General features: G+C 41.3%; 1 protein-coding gene across 1 annotated transcript; it reads left to right on the forward strand.

The window, feature by feature from the left end:
• Window positions 1-1,040: 1,040 nt before the first annotated feature.
• hip1rb (huntingtin interacting protein 1 related b) lies at window positions 1,041-21,513 on the forward strand. Its single transcript, XM_070903593.1, has 32 exons — window positions 1,041-1,316; window positions 8,532-8,595; window positions 9,262-9,404; window positions 9,940-9,996; window positions 10,204-10,284; window positions 10,422-10,498; window positions 10,700-10,761; window positions 11,482-11,622; window positions 11,828-11,885; window positions 12,390-12,465; window positions 12,707-12,874; window positions 13,006-13,061; window positions 13,173-13,245; window positions 13,715-13,898; window positions 13,985-14,073; window positions 14,162-14,278; window positions 14,374-14,475; window positions 14,663-14,857; window positions 15,690-15,837; window positions 16,045-16,131; window positions 16,248-16,355; window positions 16,554-16,690; window positions 17,473-17,583; window positions 17,699-17,757; window positions 18,004-18,034; window positions 18,181-18,243; window positions 18,399-18,499; window positions 18,998-19,103; window positions 19,438-19,561; window positions 19,650-19,711; window positions 20,006-20,236; window positions 20,332-21,513. Exons 1-32 carry the CDS (start codon window positions 1,224-1,226, stop codon window positions 20,338-20,340), a joined length of 3,213 nt encoding a protein of 1,070 aa, XP_070759694.1. The 5' UTR covers window positions 1,041-1,223; the 3' UTR covers window positions 20,341-21,513.
• Window positions 21,514-21,611: the final 98 nt, after the last annotated feature.

The following is a 21,611-nucleotide window of genomic DNA, read 5'->3' on the forward strand; positions in this document are numbered from 1 at the left end:
CTGTTTTCATTGATTTGTTCCTGAAAGTTCTGGCTGAAGCTGTGAAATGATAAAATATGAAGGAAGCAGTGATTGAGACAAACAAAACAGGATATTCCACATACCTCAGGTCATACGGTTTGCCAGCCATGTAGAGTAAAGTTGGACAAAACATGAGACACTCATGCTTTGTTCAACACTTAAAAAAAACCAATCCAATAATCCATTAAAGAAGGATATAAGGGTCAATAAATAGTGCGCTGAGTGGAAATACATTATCATTTGTTGATGTCTGTAAATGTATACAGGACAGGTAATTTTCTGTCACACCCAAAGTCACTGAGTTATGCTAAAAGACTACAATGGCATTTTGAACATTGTTAATTTTATTTCAAAGAACTTATCTGCATTGTTAGTATTTTTTGTCTATACATCTGCAACCATATCAGCTGCTTGATACAGGACCAATACATTCATTTAAACTATTCATTTCAAGTTTGCTTTAATGGCATAACAGTGTTTGTATATGATATAATGAATAATATGATGCTTTATACGTACATAAGGTTGTAAGATTGGCCTGGCCCATATTTCCATGTGTCACAGCCAGTCTACCCAAATGTGGGCACATCCTGTGATTTTAATCTGAGCTTCATTTCCTGGTTTATGACATCACTGCTCGACTGTTATTGCAAAAAAAAAGAAAAAAAAAGCAGATGCAATCTCGGGATTAAAAGAGAATCAAGAAGGAAAAAAAAACTGAAATAATCCTCGTGGGTTTCATTTCATTTGAGTGACGTCACTGCCTACAGCTGAGCGAGACAGGCGGGAGAAGAAAAAAAAAAAGAAATACACAGTACATTATAATAAGGGGGGAAAGGCTGATTTAAAACTCTTGACATGCCTGCCCTGTGATAAATGTAGCTGGAAAAAGTGACATACGTTTATCGACGGCAGAAGACATGATGATGATGATTTCCTCCACCTTGGGGGAGGATCCGTCCACGTAATGCGAGGCAGACGCATTCACTTGCATTTGCTCTTCCTCCTTCAGCCGCGGTGCATCACAAGTAATGAAGCCGCAGCTCGGAGATGTCCTTTGCGTCTGCACAGAGAGCCTGGAGTCTAGATAAGAAACCTCTGATATTTGCTCGCCACTGGACATTTTGGTGTCTTTTTTTTTGGCAAAGGGGAGGTGGGATTTATTGTTTTCTTGCTGACACCGTCATTGTCAAAACTAGAGGATGAACAGCATAAGACAGGTGCCCACACGGGTGAAAACCAGGCGGACTGAGGCCAATCTCGGAGCGGAGCGGGAGCATTTTGACAAGCAGCAGGTAAAAATATAAGACTCGGCGGGTTAACGTTGATGAGAAACCTGCGCTTTATTCAGGCCTGCTGTGGCCGTGACCGTGGATGTGTGTGTGTGGTGGTCACAGTGTACCGCATAGGCCACATTCCCAATTAACAAATTGACTTTGTAATTGAATGTTTAATATGTGGATTAAATGTCTGCAGTAGGTCTTCTTGATAAAACAATATTCTAATTAAAGCTAGCTATGGCACGAGGCTGTACATGTCCTATGTGTGTGTTTTAAAGTGCGCACATCCCAGAAACAGTATTTATCAATAGCTTGAACTTTTACTTAAAGAATTTGAAACTTGTATATTTCACAATCATGTGTCAGAGGCATGATGAGCTTTCTCAGAGACCAAATCTAATTAACTGCTCAACTCTGAGAGATTTGACCATTTAAGCATAATGTAGTCCACACAGGGCTCTGTGTCGTCCCACCATTCATTCGGCACTGAAGTCTGTCTATTGGTATCATGCTGATCAAGTCCTTCCTGTTTGGCCACCTTTCCTCTCCTGCAGACGTTTCTCTTTCTCTTTTTAGCAGCTTCGTTGTTGCATATAGCACTTAGGAAACAGGAAAAAGAGCTTTTAACTTTCGGGATATTACCCTTGTGGAGTAATCTGATTCAGGTTCTTTTGAACGTACGCGCTGAAGGAATGAGGTTCGTCTCATTCTTCACACAACAACAGGTGCTTTGTGGTTCCTGGCTGTTTCCTCACTGCAGTCATCTGCCAACTAAACCCCGCTCTTCATCATACATGAGTAAGATACTTAAAGTTGACAGTATTGTTGAATAAATGCTTAAGTTTGTGGGAGGATGGAGCTGATGTGTCAAGTGAAGCACACACACACACCCACCCAGTCCGACTTGGAAACATGAGACTCAAACGAGGTTGAGTAACTAAACAAACTGTGAAACAGCTGCCTGGGAGTTCAGACTTGCAGCACTTTCAGTATTTTGTTATCTAAAATGAGCCGAGCTTTTCCTACCTTTGGTGTATTTTCCTCTGTCAGTGTTTTATTTGCTTTTGAAGCACAAGGAACGAGGTGGAGCTGAGGTGTTCAAACACCTGCCTCTCTGTCCTCTGTGCCCCTTCCACCTCACAACATAGCTACAATCAATTGTATGTAATAATCATGATCAAAGATTTAAAAAGTCCTTTACCCTGCCCCCTTCCTGCTGAGTTCACTTGTTTAATATTGAAGCATATTTGTTGATGAGAGTAGCGAAAGGCAACAACTAGGCTCAACACTAGATGTTGTTGCTTTACTAGTTCCATGCTGTGCAGCAAATGTTCAACAAGGCTTGTTGTGTGTAAAGGACAAGTGTCAAAGTGTTGTTTATAACTCGCGGCATATTCAGAACGGACTGGAACTAGTTGGATTAACTGCTTCGAACGTGTGATCTTGTTAAAATGACTGACGGACGGGTTCGGTGTGCAGCCACAGGGGAGCAAATCACCACTGCTCAGCTGGATGGATCCACTGGGAAACATGCAAATGAAGTGGGCAGTATGAGGAAGAATCCTGACTCCTGATTGGCTGATAATTTAACATTATGGCAAACTTCCTTATTAGCATTTCATGACAAGTAGTTTAGTGGATGTGGAGACTCAACTAGTTGCAATATATACTGACTAAGCAACTGTAAAATGGCAAACTGTGCAACTATCGGTTGAATAAGTGTCATTTTAATTGTAACCTGTTATTAAAGGGCTGCTGTGTGTAGGAGGGAGCCTGTATATTCCTCTATTAGATTTATATTTCTCATGTGATAGAGTTCCTCAGTACTGCTGATTCATCCAGGACACCGACTGAAGCGCCTCTGCTGCACCTCACTCGCACTCCTCTTTATGTTGACCTCGGTACCAAGGTGAAATGTCTCACACAGCGTCCTGTGTGTTTGTGTGTGGTGTGTGTAGTGTTTGCTTTCCCTCGCTCCTGTTGCCTGAGTGAGCGCCCATGAGAGAGGGAAGGGGGATGGGTGTACCAGAGTGGAAACTGAGTGGGAGTAGAGAGAGAATTAAAAGCACTTTGGTTATGATTGTTTCAGAAGTTCTTGTAGTGAGATCTTATGTCGGCGTTTGTCAACAAACAAAATGGGATTCAAGCTTCACCTTTTAACTATTGCTGTATTTTTTAAACTGGACTAAATGCTCATGATGAAAACTTTTCTAGAGCGTTATGAGCAGTATAACCATACAAAGCGCACATGTAATTCTCATGCATTATTTACAAAACTTGTGCTCGTGATGCCCATAATATCCTTGTATTTTCACTGAAAATAAACCAACATGTCCTAAACACAATGTAATCACAGTACTGTAACTATGCAGTGGTGCATACGCTCTGTGCCCTGTTGTGTTAAGCAGCTACACATAATCGTGAGCATCATGTGAATCACGAGCTATCTAAACAGCTCTGCAAATTGGCGAAAAAACTATCTGGTTGCTAAAAAACAGTTTATCTTTTGTTGAATATTTTAGTGGCTGCAGTATTAATAATTCAATTAGACATACAAGTGAAACATAACCTAATAAAAAGACATAGCCTCTATCTGTGCAGCCAGTCTTTCTCACTGAAGTCCATCCATCCATACTGCCTTTGTTGACATATTTCTTTAGTATATTTCAGAACTATGACTGTGAACAAGCTTTTACAACAAAATATAAGTATCTTATTTGGCATGAGTGTTTGTGTGTTTGTACTAGCTGTTGCCATGTTTGTCTGTAGTTCAGACATATTCAGCTGTGTCCTTTAATCTAATGAACTTGGCGATGGATATGATGTATATTCTTAATTTCATGGCACATTTTTAGCATTAAGAGTTAGGTAGACAGTAAACTTTGCAGAACATCAGATGAAGAGGTTTTCTTAGTGTTTATACAGTGTTCATCGCCGTGACATGTGCAGTGTCCTTTCTGCTAGAAAAGCAGCAGTTGTGGATTATTGCCTATGTTGATGTGGGAGAGGCTGTGCTAGTTTAATCAGAAAAGGGAGCAGTTGGTGAGGAGCAACACAATAAGAAGCTAATAAAATACCAAAATAACCTTGTAAAACCATTTGATCTGAGAAAGAATAATAAATTGAAAATGTTGTGAAAAGTGACTGAAAAGCATTTTGAACACGTATAATAAATCCAAGTGTTCACTGAAGATGGTGTCAAAGATATTTAAACCTTTGCACTTTGCATTTCCCTTGTTGCCGCTGTGACACAGTCACTGCTTTTACTGATTTAACACACTGGTCAGGTGAATAGTTAATAATCTTATTAGTGCTACATGTAGCTAACCTCAACTAACAGGTCTGTGTGTGTGACCTTGTCAGCCAGATCCCCCAGCAGCAGTCTGTTGAATTAAGCTGATAAGGACCTGCAATAAGTGCTCTTGCCTCGGAGCATTATGTCCAGTGAGAAGCAGCTCAGGTGTAGCGTTGATGCCTTGACTTCATTAACGTTACACACTGTCCCACACCAGGATGTCCAAGCACATGGACACGCTGCTGAAAGGCAGGGATGACAAGGTAAGCAGAGATGCCTCAAGGTTGGCGGTATTAATGCAGCATGGAGGGTGTAGACTGTGGAGCGAGTGTATGGCTACAGTAATGCTAGCTGGCAATAGACCGTATGGCAGGCCTCAGGGATTAGTTCAGGCTTTCCCTCCTTGTCACTTCTCCTCTCTGCTGGTCAGAGGATTTACTGACGCTTGAACCAGATGCAGCACTAACTCGTCGGGCAGCCGCACAGTCGACAGTATCGGCATGTCTGGAGCGCTTGGACCGATCTGCTCTGTTAGTAAAAAGTTTGGATTTCATCTGACTTACCTTTGACCATGGCATTAAGGAAATGGTATCTGTGTGTGTGAACTGTGTGTAGGCTGATGTGAGGCTTGATAGTGAGACTTTGTATCATATGTAGTAGCAGAGCTTTACTAAATTACTACTAGAAATTAAAAGGTTGCTACTGTAGTTTGATCCTCATGCAGCCAGTGCCCATTACTTCCCTAGTAGCCTTGAGCAAGGGCATATATAGGTATGTACACTGGAGTGCTGCAAGGAGTGACACTGAAATCAGCTATTGTTTCCCAAAAAAGCTGCAACACAGTGACCAGCTGGTGACCATGTGCTCATTGTGACAGTAAACTGTATGTAGTATTTGGCCACACTCCACCTTTTGTTGTGCATTCGATGTCGTTCTCCTTTCTGTACCCTTCCCGGCTCTCTCGCTGCTCTCTGACTGACAGCCATTCTGGATGTACGATGAGAGTCTCCCTGCAGCCTCGCTGCTCAGCGGCCATCTGTTGAGGCGTCAGTGCCAGGCTCTGTGTGCCAGAGCGCGGCCCCCATCCAAGCCAATCTTCTACCCCAGCTGTCTGCCTTCCTCCCCGAACAAACCCCTCATTGTCACACGGGCCTCCATGCTAGCCCACTGCACTTGCCCAGTGTAAACGAGGCTAGCAGTTCATTTGCGTCAGAAGCAGGCAGGGGGGAGTCTCCTATTAACCAGCACACCCCTCTCTCACTCTGAACGCCACAGTAGCCCCTCTGTGCTTTGTTGTGTGGCCATGTATGTTTTGGTGTGTGTGTGGGTTGGGTTGGGGTGGGGTGGGGTGGCGACTCCCAGGTTTTGTAATGTATTAAAGAGGCTTTTATAGGGTTTTGTGGGATTAGGGGCCTCTGCCACTGATATGTGATTATGTTTCAAACAAAGATGTGACATGGATACCTAAGCCTGTGTTTGAGGGTAAGACCAAAGAACCAGGGTCTTATGCTTTCATTCACTGTGCAACTTCTACTACATATTATGGTTACACGTTCATGTTTAAGGAGCCGTTTACACAGGCAGATACTTTGGGAAATACTTTTATGAAAGAGAGGCTGAGATTGAAGATGTTGCTGCTTTAATGTTTAAACTGCATGTTGGATTAGTCTCTTATGTAATACTGTGATGGTGAAGCTGCCTTGCTAGCATCATACAGATACTCTGGTCCTCAACAGATGTGTTAAAAGGACACAGGGCACATAACAAACAAATATCTACAAAGTAGATATGTATTTGTATTACATTTCTGTCTTAGTTTTTCCTATTTTGGTGCAAAATTGTAAAGGGTTTGACTCAAGTCTCCAAATATTAAAAATAATCACGGCTAAGCCTTTTGGGATAATTATAAAGCCCAGCTGTTTTTTCCTGCAGCGTGAGAGTTATTCTCTGGCCAAGAGTTGATTATTTTACAGCACACTTCCTTCATACAAAACACAGCATTGAATTGTGACTTAAGGCGGGGCACACCACACAGTTTTTGTGCCTGATTTAGCTGTGGGTGGTGTCACAGTAGTCCAAGGTAATTGTGGCTGTCTAGCCGCTGCTTTGATCATTATGTAATTGTTATGTGTTAGTGAGTCAATGATTCAAATCTCTCTTGCAGCACCCCAACAGGAAACATCATAGTTGAGCATGTTTCATGGGATGTTCTACATTCCTCTGCTGTGCAGTCGGGGTCAAAGTGCAACATATATTTTAGTAGATAATTCAAATTGAATTTAAAAGACAGGAAGGAGGAGAAAGAGAAATCTTAACAACCCTCTGTGTTTTCATGTGTAGTTTAATTACTTACTATCTTCATGGAAATGCAGTTCAAACTGTGGATTTGTGAACTCCCTGCACATCCTACAACCCACTGTGCAGAACCTTTTCCATAGTTGGTTTTCATCAAATACATCTTGTTCATGTTTTCTCTTTTCAAATCACAGCCCTAACCACAGATGCTGTAAACCATTATTTGTTTGTCAGATATTTCAGCATCAAGATACTGTGAAACGGTCTTTGTTTTCAGTTATGTGTGTGCATGAAGGACGACAGAAGATCCTTATCTGCAAGTCATTTTTTAAGCGTACACTGCTCATTTTTTTCATGGTTGCTTATAGTTGAAAAATCTTGTAACTGGGAAGTCAGTTGGCTCTGGAAATAATAATTCATGAAAGAATAACATACACTTTAGTTCAAGAGGGATTTACGGACATCACCTTTATTTGCAGATTAGATTGTTTTTCTAAAAACATTAATTATGACTTGTTAATTAAGGAAAGGCCACAGTGAAATTAGTGAAAATCTCCAAAAAGGTTACAGTGGACTGTCAGTAACTACACAGCAACCCTGGAGCTGGATTCAATGCTTTGCTCAAAAGCACTTCAGCAGAGTAGCAGGAAGAGTAGATCCCTCCCAATCGAAAGGTTGCTTCTCCAGTCTTTAAGCTATAATTCTACTGGCGCAGAGGGAGGATGACCATGACAAGCACACTCTAGTGTAACATGACCACACCAGGCAGTTAGCGTATTGCTTTGTGGCTGTGGTATACTGTAGCTGAGGTTCATTGAAATAGGTGAATGTCCATGGGGACACACACGTCCAACAGTGTGGAGATCCAGACTATGTGTGTTTCTCTGTCTCTCCCTCCCTGCAACACTTGTTTTACCTGCTGGACAGGTTGCAGAGTGGCTCGCTGTGTGTCCTGTGTTTCTGGTGAGACTCTCAGGCTCATTATCAGGAGGGCAATTAAAGATGTTATCATTCAATGCAGGGTTTGTCATCTTTAATCTGAGCTTCCATAGATGACATAAAGTCAAATACCGCACACATTCATGCTGTTGTTTCACACAGATGACTAGGTAGGTTAGCAGCAACTACACATTGAAAAACAAGGTTTGATATCTTAATCAAGATGTTAGTGATAAAGCACCAGCAAAGAAACAAAGGGAAAACACGTGACGTGTTGTGTAATCATCACTATGCACCTTTTTTTTTTTTTTTTTCTTGTGGTCACCTTTCGCTTTAAGTCAGACTAAGTTTAGATCACAACCATTCAAAAGAGCAAGAAGCCTCGCGGCTAGTTCCTCCTGAATTACTAACTGTTGTTGGTCATTTAAAATCAGGCTAACCATAAGGTGAGAGCTGAAAGTCCATCTGCACGACACAATTGTGTACACAGTGCAGAGTCATTGTTTCTCTGAATCATTCCTGTCATTGCAGTGCAGCCTGTTATCATTTGTTTGACTTCTGGTCTTTATTTAACTTCTCACGACTTACAAATTTGTTGGCACGTCTATTGTGAGCCACACAACTGACAGTTGCGTGGGAGGAGAAGGAAGCCGCTCGAGATCTAAGATTAACTCCTCTCCTGTCCTCTTCTCTCTTCCCAGCTGAGCAGCATCAGCAAAGCCATCACCTCCTCTGAGACGCCGGTGAAGGAGAAACATGCACGACGTATCCTTTTTTAAAAAGAAAACTATTTTCAAACCAACATCAGTAGAGTTCTGTTCTGTTTCGATCAGGAGTTTGTGGTACTGCCTTTACTTACTTCACAACTTTTAGGTGATTTAAGGCATCCATAAACTGTTAGTGTCTTTCTTTTCAGACAGACAAAGGTGATGTTTTGTCATTGTTTACTGTCGCAGAGAGATCTGTGTCAGCACAAGTCATCATGAAACAGCATTTTGGGAGCATGTTTATTCTGTAATTTGATATATTTCCTGGTTGAGCAGAATATTTAGGTTGGATCTAACAGCAGCAGTCATTATTCAGAAGTGTAAAACAATGGGGAAACTACAGGGAGAAAAGGGCAATTTCATTGGATGTGTTAGAGGCATGGAAATGCTTGTTTGTTTGGAAATGTATTTATTTTAAGTGTTCAGGTACACAATGGGGTAACCATTAAGAATAATGTTTCCAAAATGATAAAGTAATGGGATATAGATAGAAAAATACAAAAGAAGAAAACTTGCACATTAACTGGCATTTTTCTTAAATAGGCGTACATCATGACATGGAAACCTGGCTATCATTTCATTGTGACATTGTGTAGGAAATGTTGTACGTGGAATAGCCACCAATCCTGCGATAGTTTGTGCTTCTTTAACAACACAACAACAGGAATCATCCTGGGGACTCACAGGGAGAAGGGAGCCTACACCTTTTGGTCCTACGCTCTGGGTTTCCCTCTGGCCAGCAGCTCCATCCTCAGCTGGAAGTTCTGCCACGTACTGCACAAAGTCCTGCGGGATGGACACCGCAATGTAAGGCACCAAATACCCTTCTCTTACTGCCTATTACTATCCAGGGGAGAGCTATGGGAGATGTTGAGTGATCAAAGACCAGATGGTTGCAGCATCATGAGTTCAAAATAAAGCTGGAATACTACTACTGCTATGAGTATTGACTTAATACTGCTTTCAATTTTGGAATATTTGCTTTCTTCCTTGTTCTATTATGTCTGGTAATACAATCTAAAACAGTTACTTCCATCTGTCCATTAAGGGTTTGTCTTACAAGCAAAAAGCATGTATTTAAATTGAACTATAATAAGGCTATGGTTAAATTTAAATACATGCTTTTAGCTTTCGTAAATTGAGTGTAAGACAAACTAAAGTAGCTTTTCATATTTTGCATATTTTACAGTTTTAACACTGTTGAAAATAAAATGAGACCTCTTTCTCAGAAAAAGACTAATATTTGTTCAAAGCACATAAGAGTGAATGTGAGTTTAGCAGGACTTGACTGATATGATATGAGTGTTACTAGAGTTGTCCACTCAAGCTGTCGCCTTCACAGGTTCTACAAGACTGCATGAGGCATCACAGTTCTCTAGTTGAAATTGGGAAACTGTGGGTGAGTCTTTGCATGTTTTTTTATTACATCTTTTGAAAATAATTCTAAAAGAATGCAGTAGAAGTATGTAAATTTGTCGTCAACTGGATTTTCTGTGAAGCCTGAAATAATCTTCAGTAAGATATAAGAAAGCTTCAGCTTGAAGAGATTTTTTTAGTTTTTATCATTTGTGCATAATTCTTGCTTGTTTGCTCCTGTGGTTTCCAGTCAAACCTCCATGACAAATATGGACAGCTGGTAGCTCTGTATAGCAAGCTGCTCTGCACAAAAATGGAGTTTCATGTGAAGGTAAGAGCATCCTCTGTCATACGTCACACCACGCGGGATGTTACCGAGACGTAGATAATGGGTGATTCGGGAAAATGTTAGGAATTCACACTGTGAATGGGAATAGGCACTAAACCTCCAAAAATGTACCTCTGCAGCATTCAGAAATCCCACCGAACCTGGAGGCGTCTGATGAAGTCCTGGAGCGCACTGCAGGAACAGACATTAATAATGTGTGAGTTTCCAAATACTGCGGAAAGTGACTTTATTAAGTATCTGTTTAGCCTTAAATCCCAATCATAAGTCAAACTGCCATCCAAACGAACAAAAAAATAAATGGACAAGCCCTGCCGCTCGTTTAATTTCACAGGGTCATCATTGTTTCTGAATGGGGCCTCTTTTCTGTCTAACAAAGGTATCAACTTCTCTCCTGCAGGTTCCAGCTCACAGTGGAGGTGTTTGATTACTTGGATGCAGAGCTGAGGCTGGCCGAGACAGGTGAAAAAAAACTCCCCCTACCTTTCCCCCCATCCTACTCTTCCACTGAAGAGAAATTTGAGCTAGAGTAGAGGGCTATAGCCTGCTGACATTATCTATTTATGTACGAAAGCCAAGAGCCCTTTAAAGAGAGTTATTGTGAGCAACTCTTGTGCTGCCTGTTTTCTGACACTGTAGTCCATTTAAAAAAAAAAAAGAAAAAAGAAAAAGTGATTTCAATCTCATGGCCTAGTTTGAAGTCATGTACTCCTGTTTTGCCTAAATTTGTTTTAACTGATGAGGAAATGCCTGCAATTAGAGGACATTAAGTTGATTTCCTCCACTGCAGCGCTATGCTCCTCCCGCCTGCAGGGTGGAGGCCCAGGATCACGTCTCAACACCATAAACAAATTTTGCAGTTGTACTGTGAAAGAAGTCACAAACTCTCCTTACCAATGTTTGCATGTCGCAGAAAGTATGTACTGTTGCTATGGAAGAGTCTGCACTTTATTCAGCCAACGTATCGGCACCGAGCCTTCATCAGGATGATTTTCAGAATGGGTAAAAGTACAGCCCTATATTTTCACCACAAGAGGCCTGTATCCATTATCCAATGAGAACTAGACATAGGCATCATTTAGAGGCCAGTATCTCAAGGGTGCTGCAAAAACTACTCAACAAAATGTAATTCAGAGATACTTAACATGTTCTGCATGCTGCTGTCTCTGATCTCTCTCCCAGTGATCCGACAGCTCAACACATCCATCGCCATATCCACTCTCACGTCGGGCCAGTGTCGGCTGGCTCCCCTCATCCAAGTTATCCAGGACTGTAGTCACCTCTACCACTTCACCGTCAAGCTGCTATTCAAGCTGCATGCCTGTAAGAACAGTTGTTACTCAAAAAAAAGGCCATTTGGCATACCCTCTTAGCCTATAACTTCTGGGATACATTTGTTAAATGTTCTCTATCAATAAAATAAAGCCAGTAAATTATGGTTATAATTCATGCCATTCCCTTGAGATTATGTATGGGTCTCAAAGCATTGCATAACAATAAAAACTTTATGCCATGTTGTGGATTTCAGGTCTTCCCGCTGACACCTTACAAGGACACCGTGATCGTTTCCATGACCAGTTCCACAGGTAGGTCATCCATGGCCTCAGGCTATGAGTGAATGGGAGTGACTGCATCAAAAGGGAGAGAATCTATTTTCTTTTTTTACCCAAAGAAGTGTGCAACATAATCCTGCCTCACCCAGTCACCACAGCACTTTGATCCAATGCAAATCACTGCTTCCCATCCCCCACACCCTTTGTGGGCAGTCAGTTGGTGTCACTGTCACAGACACATTTATATCTTCAGAGACTGAGAGATGAGTCTCCAGGGTTTGGGGAGATTGTGCCATTAGATTAACACGTCTGAAATTGATTACAGATTATGTAGTTTAATTGTTTTACCTAATGCTTCATGCGTCCCTTAGTTTGCCATACTTGCCAACAGTGATAAAACACATGACAGCCAGCTATAAGTTTAGAACATAAGTAATATTGCAAAATAGAACATAATTTAGACATGAGTCTCAATTAAACATACTGTTTTTTGTGCATGAATGTGATCATTAGAGTAACTTGTCCTTTCTCCCGCAGCCTTAAGACCTTCTTCAATAAAGCAAGAGACATGTTGTACTTCAAGAGACTGATCCAGATCCCCAAACTGCCTGATGTAAGAGCATAGAGGGATGGGGTTGGATGACTGGGGTGGGTGCTGAGTCACAGCCTCCATCTTGGATTTCATCATACTGTGACTGTTGACTACAATCATGGACAGCTTATGAAATTTCACATGAAGGTTTTCTCATAGAAGACCATAAATAATCTTTTGATTTATATATATCTCACCTGAACACGATAACATACTGTTACAGGTTTAACCAATACCTACCTTTTGTCCGTCTCCTTGTCAGTCCCCACCTAACTTTCTGCATGCAGCCTCACTGGCCAAGCACGTGAAGCCAGTGGTGGTCATCCCTGATGAGTACGAACCGGAGCAACAAGACGACGACGATGACGACCCCGAGCCGCTCATCGAGGTCAGCGACATGTCAACATCCAGCGTACAGGCACAGCCACAGGTATTGCACATAAGTCACAGATGCATACATGTATACAGTAGACTGTATACACTCACTCACACAAGTACTCATACAGTAGTACCATGACATTGTGTAAGCTTGTTGTCATTTATTATTTTACTCTTTGCCAGCAACTGGACATATTTGATCAGACGTTTGGACCTCCGAATGGAGGCTTTGATGACAGGTGAGCCAGGGTGTTTTTCATTGTGACCTGTGATTGTCAATAAGACTATTTGGTTTCAGCATTGCTGTCTGTGCCAGCACACTATGATAGTGTGTGTTTTCTGCCCGGCAGGGATCTCCAGATTGAGAGCCTGAAGCGAGACCTGGAGTTGTTGAGAGCAGAGCTGGAGAGAGTCAAAGCAGAGGTACTAAGGACTGTTGAGACTGAATCACCTGTTCCTTAGGTTTCAGACTTTTTTTGTATGTGCATAGAAGAGGTTTGACCTTAGAGGCCATTATTGTCTATGTGGAAAGGAATCTGGGTCATGTGTTGGGTGGATGCAAATGCTGTTCCTGACATGTGGAATGTGGCAAGTAGCCTCTGACAGAGACGAGGGTGTCCAGTTGAGATTTTTGACATCATGGATACGATTCCAGCTTGCAACGTTTTTTGCATGTCATCCTTCCTTTCTCTGCTGTGTTTCATGTGTTTATTGTTATAAAAGCAGACGCAAAGTGAAAAGATTGGGAAATAAGATTAGACTGGCATCAAGAAATGAGCGGGTTTGTAAAAAGAAGTGCATTTTCAAGTTTATGTTGATTGAAAAAACAGGATTTGCACTAACACCAGTAGATGATTCCTAAAGTGTGGATCTCTCTTTTCCCCTCCTGCAGGCTCAACGCTACATCACACAGCTGAAGTCCCAAATCAACAGTTTGGAGGCGGAACTAGAAGAACAGCGTGCACAGAAACAACGTGCTCTTGTAGAAAATGAACAACTGCGCATGGAGCTGGAGGCTACACGTCGGCGAAACGCAGAACATGAGAGCTTACAGACCACCTTCATCGAAGCAGATAGTAAGACAATACAGTCAACACTCTCTACATGGACAAAATGTGGTCAAGTGCATACGATAACGCTGTCATCTCTCTTCTCTGTGCAGAGAAAGCGCAGGCCACTGAGCAGCGGTACAATAAGCTGAAGGAGAAGCACACAGAGCTGGTGGCCAGCCATGCAGAACTACTTCGGAAGGTATAGGCACACCAGAGATGTTTGTTTTAAATTAAATGTCAAGACCTGGCTGTGTGTGGTAACCCTAAATGCGTTAATGTGCTGACAGAGTGCAGACACTGTGAAGATGCTGTCAGCAACCCAGCAGACCCAGGAAGAGGTGGAGAGGACCAAACAGCAGCTGTCATTTGAGGTTGATCGAATAAAACAGGAAGCTGACATGAAGGTGGGTGATATTTTCCTTTTAGAAAAACATGGAGGTCTCAAGGTGTGTGGTTTCGCTGTATGTGTGTAAATAATACTATTTTGTTGTCACTGTAGCTGGAAGAGCAGAAATTTGAAATGGAGAAGCTGAAGAGAGAGCTGGAGGAGAAGATGGCAGAAGTGATGCGCATCAAGGCGACTCTGCAGAGCAGCGAGGTGGTGAGTGTGCACCTGTAATGTTTTGACCTTGATGATGTTCAGCTAATTCACCATCATTTAGTATTTAGAGTTGTCATTGGTTCTGCTTTTGGAGGCTTGAGGCACATTTCCGGATGGACTTTCCTTCCGACACTTGCAGCCATCTGCCTCCTCTGGCTTCCCTCATCGCTCTCTCTCTCTTTGCCAGACGGCGGAGCAAGTGAGCAGCTCAATGACAGCTCTGCAGGCAGAGAAGGAGCGTCTGATGCGATCTGTGAGTGAGAAGGAGGCGGAGCTGTCGTCTCTGCGGCAGGCGGCGCAGGTGCAGCAGTCGTCACTTCAGCAGGAGCGAGAGAGGAACAGCAGGGAGCTGGGAGATCTGCAGGGCAAACTGCAGGAGAAGGTCAGTCAGGACAGTCGAGCCGAGCTCAGCAGAGTGAACAGCACAGTATCCACTCAACACATATAGTTGTATTCAGCAGTATTTTAAATCTGTCTCCTTAAGAAAAAAGACTTTTACTGGGCATATCCCAAGGGTGATGCAGGGTGTGCATATTTGTGCAATGGCTATGTTAAGATGAATTGCAATATTCTAATAGTAACCCTAAGATAATACTCACCATTTTTTCCATTTTAGTCAAATCTTCTACGTGCAGTTTAGGCTGGTATTGTACAATGTAATCAAATATAATCAAACTGTGACTCACAATCAGTTTTTAAGGCATTTTAGAAAACATGTTGTGGCAAATAATGGCGTCCAAGCTGGTTGATAAGGAAGAGGAAAAGGAAAAGATTGCAACAAGGCTTGGCTTATACCATGGCGACAATATGGAGGAAAGACTGCAGGAAAAGTGTGCTGTAGTACAATCTGTGTCTTCACTGATTCACTGTGTAACACAAATACAAAAGTGAACAGAATAGCTTTAAAGGCACTCTATGAAAACAGTTCAGCCTATATAAATGGTCTTTTTAAGAAAAAGGTCAATAGTTGGAACATGGCCATCACCTATATAAAGGTCAATGTGAAGGAGGGGCTTCAAAGCTATATTTTTTACGTGAAAGGAAAGTTCTCTTACCATGGACAGATATGTTTTCAGGTATGATTGCATGAGATGTTCTGATACAAAAATCAACAATGTAGTTCATGTATGTCAATATAATTCTCTTGCCATCAAGTATTAAACCCTACACGCATGTATGTTGTTTTGAATGTTTATTTATGTTCGTGCATGTAGGCAAGTCAGGAGGAGCAGCTGAAGCAGAAGCTTCTGGAGGAGCAGTTTGCTCTGCTGCAGGGTACCGTCACAGAGGCGGAGAACATCATCCAAGATGCTGTTGCGAAACTGGATGATCCCCTCCATGTACGCTGCACCAGCTCTCCAGGTCAGACACCTACTCTATTATTTCACAACAGACATAAAGTGAACAGATTCATAACTGAAATGTGTGATAATTAATTAAGTTAAAAGAAAATGTGTTACAAAAACTATGACCATAGCTTGTTGACATATACAGTATGTTGTCTATTCTGGAGACTTTAACAAAGCTTATGTTTGTTTGTTTTTTCAATCCTCTGACCTCCAATCACAGATTACCTCGTAAGTCGGGCGGAGGCCACACTGGGCTCTGTAGACAAAGTGAAAAAGGGCCATGCAGATTATCTGAGTAACATGGGGGGTAAGTTTGCTCTGCTTCTGATTCAACATGATCCTGCTGACCTCTTGAGAGTTTATGGCTGATTTATGTTTATTAATGTGGCATACTGCTGTCTTACTGTATGCTCTTGTAACCAGATGCTGGAGGGCTGCTGAGGGCTGTGACCCAGTTCTCCCACTTGGCTGCGGATACAATCATCAACGGCAGCGCCACTGCACACATGGCACCCACTGACCATGCAGACCGTAAGGAATATCTCAGATTACCTCCTTGGCATTACACCAGTAGTTATTTTAGTATTTATTTCCCAGGCCATATATCCACATGTAAAGCCTCATTGTATATATATATATTTTCTGTTTCAGTTTTGATTTCAAATGCCAGTTTAAAAAGAATTCAGCATTATGGCCGATAGTTGATCACTGACCTCTTACACCCCGCAGGACTGACGGAGAACTGCAGAGGCTGTGCCACAGAGAGTCTGCAGTTCTTCAAGGACCTGAAGTCCAAGACCACCCTGCAGAAGGCAGACCCGGCCTCCATTCGCATAGTCGTTCAAAAGATCCTGCACTTGGGCCAGGTGAGAGACACTAACAGAGAATATTTGTTTACATTTTTAATAAAGGGTACTCTGAAACTTCCAGTAATTGGCGGGGGCTTTTCTTGCATTAAATAAGGAGCCCCAGGTTCACTATATGAGATATGAATAACAGTTCTGTTTAGAAGTTGTTACTTAAATGAATACACTTTTATGACAGTTTGTTAATGCAGACAATTAATCTTAGATAAAAATATGATTACAAATAATACCTCGTCTTCATCTACTCCATCACGGGCAACATTATTATTATTTATTATTATTCATCACTGCGGAGTCTGAACAGTGTGACACAGTGAGACCAATGCAGCATCATACTGTTTATTTGGCATTTTTTGAAACATTCCTACCACTACCTGTTTCTGGGACAGTGAGGGAATCCAACAGAGGGGGTAAGTTGGTCTCATTAATTTAAAGCAGAGATGACCTCTCAATTTAACCGCTTTTTATTTCCAAGGAGGCCAAAAATAAATTGTTGAAATATGAGTTTGACTCGATATCAGTGGGTGTTGGATTACTGATACATGATGAACTATTTTAGCTTCCCTCTACAAAATGAAAAGATCCATAGGAAGCACATCCAACCACCTCCTGAATTATGAACAGTACAAATGCATCAGTGTGTTTTTTTTGTAATTCTATTGATATTTTATGATTTTGTTTGTATACCAAATCTTATTTCTTCATCAAGACTTTGTCTGTTTTATTGTTCACTTGTATTTTACTTTATTATTACTAATCATTTTCCTTTTTGTTATATCCAGGAGCTGCGGCCAAAAGGCATGGACGTTCGTCAGGACGAGCTAGGAGATCTGGTCGATAAGGAAATGGCTGCAACATCAGCGGCTATCGAGGAGGCAGTCCGCAGGATTGATGTAAGTGGTGTAAATCTTTAAGATGTACTCATATCATCTATAATGAATTTACCTGTGATATTGTAGAGTGTATCTAATGTATCTGATAAATGTCATGTATGGTTCTGTATTTTAGGAAATGATGAATCAGGCACGAAAAGACACATCAGGAGTTAAACTGGAGGTCAATGAAAGGTTTGTTCATTTTTTGGACCTAAATCAGTTAAACATCAACTTGTAACAAGATCATCCATTAAAGTTTAATTGAAATTAGACGGGGGTAACAGTGATGGTCTTTCAGATTTGGAAACCTCATCAGGCGAATAATTGTAAAATGCACAGCACAGTACCAAAATGCAACCTCTGTCTTTGTCGCCTGTCATCTTTTTACTCCCCGTCATTCTTCAGTGTTTGAACTCTTTATTTCAATCTCTTTTACAGAATCCTCTACAGCTGCACAGACCTGATGAAGGTACTGTAGTTTGATGTTTCCACTAATATACTGTTTTGCCATAGTCTACCCTACATATATCCTATTTTTAATTAACGTCCTAATGAAAGTCTGTGTTTTTGTTTTCATTTCTTGGTTCTCTTCTGTTCTCATCCACTCTTTTGCAGGCCATCCGTGCGCTGATCATAGCATCTACAGACTTGCAAAAGGAGATTGTCGAGGGTGGGAGGGTGAGTCACGCTGTTCTAATTTTGAATCCAAAACTGGCAGCTTGGTTTCATTTGAGTTCAACAGCTTTTGTTTCTGAGAACAAACCGGGAGGTGCTCTTCTCCATTCAGAAAAACAACTAACAGTACTAACAGTACTGATGTTTTGCTTGTTAAGGGCGCAGCCACCATTAAGGAGTTCTATGCCAGAAACTCCCGCTGGACTGAGGGACTCATCTCTGCTGCCAAGGCTGTGGGATGGGGAGCCACAGAGATGGTGTAAGTTATACCAGACATTACAGCTTACAGTCTAATACCATTAAGTGTATTTCATGTAGCATTTTTAAACACCACCATCACCATCATTAATTTGGATTATTTCTCTAAACAAATGGTCTACACAGGATGCGTCTCCTTGGCTTAACAGCTGAACAGCTCAGGCACAATAAATATCTATCCATGGCTTGTTTCTGGGCCCCCTAAATACTTTTTGGAAATAATTCAGGATACCCAGAAATTTGGCGTATTTTAAGCTAATTCTGACCCTCGCACATGTAAAAAGCTGTGTATAGGCTAGAAGAGGATGCTATTATTCTTGCTGATGGCCTCAATGGTTTACTGTAATTATACTCATGACTCAAAACAGACCTAGTGACTATTTATTGATGTTAATGTGTTATGTCATGCACCCGAAATTACACAGCCAGTGCGCGGAACTGTGCCCTCTCCAGTTAAGTGGATTGAAGTGGTGTTATGTCTTTACCTGCTTCCTCACAGGGAGTCTGCTGATAAGGTGGTGCTGCACACAGGCAAATACGAAGAGTTGATTGTCTGCTCCCACGAGATCGCTGCTAGCACAGCACAGCTGGTTGCTGCCTCAAAGGTAATTTCCAAGAAAAATACAACGATAAAAATCTTTGATACTTACTCATTACTGTAGAAATATAGTACATTGCATTATGCTCATTGCCAAAGTGTGAATATCAGACACAACAATATTCTCCACTTTTCTAAAGTGGGAGTTTGATGTGTCGTCACATGAGAGCAAATTAACCATTTTACATTTAATTATCAAGCAATTTGTTTTACAAATGTAACTCTCTCCTCGTTTCACCTCTTGCACCTCGCTTTAGTAGCACATTGACTATGTAATTGGTTTCTGTGAATGACTTTGTTGGTTTAGTGACTAAACTCCTCACACTTTTCTCTGCACTCAGGTTAAAGCGGATCGCAACAGTAAGAAGTTGCCTATTCTCCAGCAGGCTTCTCGCCGTGTGAATGAAATGGCAGCTAATGTGGTGGCCTCAACAAGGACGGGCCAGGAGCACCTGGAGGAAAAAGGTGAGTACAATTTGATCTGTACTAGATCATTGTAGACTCGGATGAGCATCTGTCTAATGACTCTGTTGTAACACTTTTTTGTGTGCAGATACCATGGACTTCTCTGGGATGTCCCTCATCAAGTTGAGAAAAGAAGAAATGGAGTCACAGGTAAGTAATGGTCATGGGACTGTGAGGGGTTTAAAGAGTGAATGCAAAAGGCTGCACGTGTATATGTGCCTTACTTTTGATACTCAAAACATTCACTACTCATATTTCTTAATAATTAAATTGAATTAAACTCAATATAAGGCTATGTAAGTAAATCTAAAACACAGGATACTTTTTTGCACATTTTCCCATTTCATATTAATGAGCTTGACATGCAACTGATTTGACGTGAAGTAAATATAGCAGAAACAGTTCTGACCGTAGATAACCACCTGTTTGTTTCCGCCCCCTCAGGTGAAGGTGCTAGAATTAGAAAGTCACTTGGAGAACGAGCGTCTGCGTTTGGGCGAGCTGAGGAAGAAGCACTACGAGTTGGCCGGAGTTCCTCTAGAGCAGGTTTCTGAGGGGAACGGCGAAACCTCCTCGCTGGCCCATCCTGCCACCATGTCACCAAAACCCACAAAGCCTGCCCTCATGAAGAAACCTGCGTTGGCCCAGAAACCCAACATACCAACCAAAACCACGGTAAGTGCTGTGAAGAAATGGCTATGTGTGTTGTGTATGAGAAAATAAGATTTGACTTGTTGGTAAATCTTTCTCTTTTCGTCTGTATGTTGCAGTTTAAGTAATGCCTGAGCAGAAGAGGAAAAGGCTCCACTAACAGATGGTTGGATTGACCAGAGAAAGATCGCCTTTTTGTGAATGCATGGTTCCTTTAAGTTGCATGCTGACAATCCTCTGCCTCATCCTGCATCTCACTGTTTTCCTTTCCTCTTTTCTTTTCTTTTTCTTTTTGCCAAAATGGACCAGAAGCCTGACCTTTTTTTTTTTTTGACCTTTGATGCCTAAGGGATATGCTGTCTGAACCCCTTTTTTTAAAGATGCATATGCATGTCATCCAGGCAGAACCCTTTTTATTTTAGTAAAGGTTAATAGTATACTTTTAAGCTGTGTGAAAGTATTTTTTCTGCACAACAAACGTTTTAGATGATCTAGCATTACTGCTGCTTTTAGAATACAAACCTTGACGATAATCACAAATCGGCAGCATATCTTGTACTCGTATGTCAGTTGTTAGTTTTGATCAATCTTTGGACAACCTTTTTGCACACTATTTTGGACGTTCATTACAGAGCACATCACGTTTTTCTTAATGTACACTGTATGCTATTTATGTTATGGTGGGCGGTAAAAAGAAACTGGGCAATCACATCATGTGCGTCCATGTTGCTGCAAAAGTTTTACATACCTCTGGCTTTGCCTTCATGATGGACATTGTTCCTCTTATGTGCAAAACGGCTTTCCTTCGCAACAGTACACGATTGTCTCAGAGGCCTTGAAATGTACTGTACTAATGCATTAAATAATACCTGTAAAGACATACAGTCTGTATAGGAGTGTGCGACTCGCATCAAGTATAATTTATATCTACACACATCTCTTGAATGTCCCTTTCTTAGAGGAGGACCTAGATATTACATTTAAGCATATAGATAGACTTAATACTTGCACACAAATATCGGATCTAGGTGTCCTTAATGATCAAATGCTTCTTTTAGGCTGAATATGAAGATTTAGGGTTAGTTAATGTACAATATTAGGGTGTTCCAGTCCTCTTTGCCTCTGGGCGCTTTTCTTACAAGGTCTTAAAATGCATCTCTTTATGTTCTGTCCTTTCCTCTGTACGAAATGTCTTTATACACTCAGATCTATTAATATATTTTAGTAAAGATAATGGTGGTGTCTCCTTGTAAGAAGTGTAAATGTCAAACAAATGAACAATAAATGTTTGATTTAATGTCCCACTGTGTTACTTCATCTTGTTCTGAGCTTATGAAGCTTTTTTTAGGTACAATTTGTTCAAAGGTTTTATCAATAACAAAATAAAATCACACATAAA

This window comes from Enoplosus armatus, chromosome 4 (genome assembly GCF_043641665.1).
Source record: "Enoplosus armatus isolate fEnoArm2 chromosome 4, fEnoArm2.hap1, whole genome shotgun sequence".
In the NCBI taxonomy this organism is placed as follows: domain Eukaryota; kingdom Metazoa; phylum Chordata; class Actinopteri; order Centrarchiformes; family Enoplosidae; genus Enoplosus; species Enoplosus armatus.